Source organism: Pyxicephalus adspersus, chromosome 1 (genome assembly GCF_032062135.1).
Source record: "Pyxicephalus adspersus chromosome 1, UCB_Pads_2.0, whole genome shotgun sequence".
Classification (NCBI taxonomy): domain Eukaryota; kingdom Metazoa; phylum Chordata; class Amphibia; order Anura; family Pyxicephalidae; genus Pyxicephalus; species Pyxicephalus adspersus.
The window spans coordinates 38,638,852-38,643,698 of record NC_092858.1 but is presented as its reverse complement, the minus strand read 5'-3'; the positions used below and the strand labels follow the sequence as shown (position 1 = coordinate 38,643,698).

General features: G+C 36.4%; 1 protein-coding gene across 1 annotated transcript in view; it reads right to left on the bottom strand.

Moving 5' to 3' along the window:
• Window positions 1–4,180, bottom strand: part of METTL1 (methyltransferase 1, tRNA methylguanosine) — a gene marked incomplete in the record, with an annotated part of 6,989 nt that extends 2,809 nt beyond the window's left edge. Inside the window, 3 exon segments of the mRNA XM_072407142.1 lie at window positions 339–523; window positions 3,478–3,641; window positions 3,996–4,180. Coding sequence (XP_072263243.1) covers window positions 339–523; window positions 3,478–3,641; window positions 3,996–4,123 — 477 coding nt within the window.
• Between the last annotated feature and the right edge of the window lie 667 nt (window positions 4,181–4,847).

Here is a 4,847-nt window from a genome sequence, read left to right as displayed (position 1 = left end):
GCTGTACATTAAATAGGGATTGCAAATAACAGACTAATACAGACAGTGATACAGGAGGAGAGGACCCTGCCCCGAAGAGCTTACAATCTAGTATGTTGACTTTTCCTACAAAGGGGAAGGGGGGGCATGATATGCATAAGCACACTGTTTGTTTGGTATTTTGCAAACAGCAGTAAGTTATGGATTACTAAAGTCGGAAAATTACTGTTTATATAAAAGTTGTGGCTTGTATGCTGCCTTTAAAGGCCAATAATGGTCTTTAAATTTCCAACAAGAAAAGATCTGTACTTAATAACAAGAAAACCAGCAAAAAAAAGACTTAATAGTATAATAGATACCTGTCCTTTTTTGAAGAAGTTTGGTAGGTATTTCATAGCGTTGCTCCTGATGCAAGCAATATTCTGGTATAGGCCTGGGTGACTAGTTCTCAGTGACTTGATTCTGTCTTGCACATAGTCGGATACCTTGACACGTATTTCCAGTCCAAGCATGAGTTTATTTGGAAACAACGGGGACAGTTCCACTGTTAAATGCAATCACACACACACCTATTAATAAATGCACTACATAAAAACATGCATGAAATTTCTTATACAATAAAACAAGGGAAACAATGAAATGCCTTTTAAGCCATGAATACTTAAAAGTAAACACAATTTCTTAATATACAATCATATGATAGCAATCATTCTCCAATGTTACGGAATATTTTTGCTTTGTTATAAAATTGGCTGTTAAAGAAGTGGCGAAGGATCAAGAAGTTTTGTGTGTTATTTTCCTAGTAGCATGCTTATTGAGGGTAACATTTTGTCAGGCATACATAGAATCCAGTTCTATTCCTTTCATAGCATCTATAACAAGGCATTATGTAACATGTATTTACCTGACCACACTACACAACATTCAACAAGCTTGGGACTGAATTCTTTTTCTATTTTTTTTTTTACAAGCAGTACTATCAATCTAGCTTTAGTCCACATTCCTATCTTATTAAGTACCTTACCAAGCTAAGGCTAAAAGTATGTTCTGTATGAAAAGTACAAGTATATTGTTTAAAGTATTTACACAAAAAACCTTCCTAAAGAAAAATATCGGCCAGGCTTCTATTATAAATGTTCCAGAATATTTCTATGACATACAGTAAGTTTTAAGACATAACAAGGTTCTGAAACAACAGGATGTTCATAATTTACTTTCTACAATTGTAAAAACTCCTAATAATGTTTGAAAGGTGTTAGTCCTTATAAAATAAAAATGATAAAAGTATACCGTCGTCAAATCATCAAGATTAATCTAAATGTGTTTGCTCAGGGTTACTCATATCTTCAATGCCCTTTCCACTTTTTTACTAAATTACTATAATAGTCCCCAGGAGAAATACTGACTATAGGTAGTGGGATGTGTTATAAATTTATCCTTCTGTGGCTGATTTATGTTTTGGTTTTTTTTTGTACTGATGCACCTTTATTGTTTGAATCATGAACCTGCCTTGTTGCTTGGTAAATACATGGGGCAGATTCCATGTTGGGATGGGGTGGGCAGAGTAGGGGATGGAGGGTGGGGTTGTTCAGGCCCTTTAATGTTTGTCTTTATTATATATTGGAAAACTTTATTAAACAGAATTTGCCAAAAAAAAAGAACACATTAGAGACATACCAGTATAATAATAATTCTTCATCTTAACCTGCCAATGAAGGCAAATGAAGATGCTTGAGTAAGGACAGAAAAGCCTGTGGGTAGAACATGGACATCACAATGATGGAGGGTTTTAGGCCATGTAAGCCTGCCAAAGTATGTAAATATGCTGCGCATACTTGCTCATTATGGCAAACAATAGATAGGGACCCAAAATAATGGCTTTATCTTTGCAGTTAATTAAACTTTAAAGCAGCAAGAAACTTGTGTAACAAGTTAATCATTTTTTAATACTAGAGTGCAAAAGATAAAGGGAAGCCATATGTAAAAAGTAAAAAAAATCTGCATAATAAACAAATATCCAAAGTCCATTATAGGAACAATATGTATGATGAAGGATTGCCAACAATCCATCATGGCAGTTTCAGCTGACACGCTGTTAGCCATTCATAAAGCACCCAGGAACAATGTGTGGGAACAAACCATTAGGCTAAGTTCACATTATCGAAATTTTACAGCGCACTACAGCTGGAAAAAAAAGGGGTAATATTAAGAAGGAAGGGGATTATTTTTCTAAAATGTTAAGACACCTACCCCCCCCCCGCTACTATTCAAAAAGTTAAGCAAAGTTAAAAAAAAAAAAACAAACAAAAATCACCTTACACCCCTACTAACCAAATGATGCTTTACAATGTGCAAGAGCATGGTCCAATGGCATTCAGGATATTCAGCTTCCCACAAAATTCTGCCCATTGACATCACCAACAAGGCAATGAGCCAAAACCCTAATATAATATAATGGATGTGGACTTTTTTATTTAGTCTGATTTAAAATCTTGCAGAAGCAAACTGCTTTGCAATTATCAGTTCATGTTACAAAGTAAATAAAATAAGTCAATTTGTTCCTTGGAAATATTACTTATGTTACAATCTTGGATGTGTATATTACACAGTATTTTAATATTACACAGTATTTATTATAGCGCCGACATATTACGCAGCGCTTTACAAAGTCCATAGTCATGTCAGTAGCTGTCCCACAAAGGGGCTCACAATCTAATGTCCCTACCATAGTCATGTCTTTAACCCCCCCTAGCGTTCTAATTCTGTCCGTATTTTCACACAACAAGCGTTACATTTTTTTGCATGGAAATAATTCTTAGACATAACTTACTGAATTATGTCCAATATTTAATACATTTAATATTAAACTTCAAATAAAAAAAAAAAAATCTGTTAAAAAAATAAAAAAACAGTGGAACATGTATTATAATTGTAAAAAAGCATGTATAATATATATATTTCTTTGTATTGGACTTAATACAGCTATTTTGTATTGAATCCAACACAAAATTATTTGAATTTCCCGTTGCTCGGAGAACATCTCTGCAGTCGCCAGCTGAAGATCAAAGAATGAAGACGTGTCCCGAGGGGCTGCAGGGACCAGCAGGACACCAACAGAACAAGGTAAGTGTTTTTTTTTTATGTTTTTAGCGACCCCAAGTGTGACTCGGGATTACCCGTTTTTTACAGGTAAAATCCACCATGAGTCACACTTGGGAATACCGCTAGGGGGGTAACACTTTCTAAGGTCAATTTTTGGAGGAAGCCAATTAACCTAACTGCATGTTTTTACAATGTGGGAGAAACCGACACAAACAAAGGAAGAACCTGCAAACTCCATGCAGATTTTGTCCTGACTGAGATTTGGGCCTAGCCCTACAATGGCAAGAATGCTAACCACTGAGCCACCGTGCTGCCTTTATTCTCTGAAGCAGGATAAACAACATACACATGGGGATTATAAATCTGTATACATGTTGTATAACTTTATTACTATACCTAGTAAGCCTCCATATCCACAGCCAACATCTGCAAATTCCACCTGGAACTCTTCCTTCTTTTCTGCCAAGTCCTTCACATCATCATGGCGATCATCAGATGGTAATGGCTTGAAATATTCAGGGTAATATTCTGACCAATCCATCAGTTCCGGTGTCACTGGGCTGTAACATAAAAAACAAAGCTTTATCAATGCTGGATACAAAGTAATCTTTTTTTATTTAAAATTCAATATTAAATTAAATATTGGACATATTTCTGTGAGTTATGCCCAAGAATTATAGGCCTACAATGTATAATAAATTTCACTAATCTAACGCTTTTTGCGTGGAAATACGGAGAGAATTAGAACGCTAGGGGGGTTAAGGACAATTTTACGGTTTAAATGAAAAATCAAGTTTAACAATTTACAGCATGACCTCCTCACTGAATGACATGCAAGCCAATACTTTGCAGCAGAAATGATCTTGTGAAAACTTTATGCCATGTTACTGTGCTGAATGCAAAGTGCCACTCACTATTTGAAGGTGTGATCAGCCATGGGGTTAGAATGAGCTCGTTGTCTGTAATAACGCTTCTGTGGAAGTGACATCGCCATTCCCGGCTGTGACACGGCAGCACAAGGCTGCACTTCAGTCTCAGACATGTTACTCTAACAACTCACAGCTCCACTACACCGGCACCATGCGGCTCAATCTCTTCCCTACTCGGCGCACACAAGACGTCATTGTCGTCACGTGGCTTCCATCCAAACCGCGATTCGCTACTGTTACAGGACTCGTTGGCTTAAAGCAGCCATCTTTATTCCTGGCAAAAAGGATTTTTCTTATGTAAGACAATACACCCTGAATACTAGAGTCCCTGGGCTACCTAATGTTCTTATGTTTTATTTTCATATTAAAATGTAAACAGTTTGACACATAAAGACAAACTATAATGTATTTTTAGACATATGAATGATCATGGGATAGCTTGCCTGAAAACCAATTCAAACATTTAGTGATAAATTATAATTAATTCTTGCAGCATATTAGCCATGGGGTGTTTTTCCTTAAACCTTTAATCCATCCTAGTTTGTTGTTTTAAAAAGCTAATATCAAGGAATTGCAGTAAAAAAAATGGGCAATTAATGGTTTAACTGTTTTTTTAAGCTGTAAAATGGGGGGTCTGGCAGGGGGTGCTATTTGTCTTGACACTTTAAGCTGCAAAAAAACGTCCCTCTCCCCTGACTCCAAAAGTTGGGAGGTTGCCATTATTGTGAGATTTACACTTGCCATCTGGCTGGTGATGTGTAAAATGTAATTGTTACCGTGTTTCCCCGATGATAAGGCATCCCCATCAAATAACCCCCCCCCCCCCCTTTCTCAAAA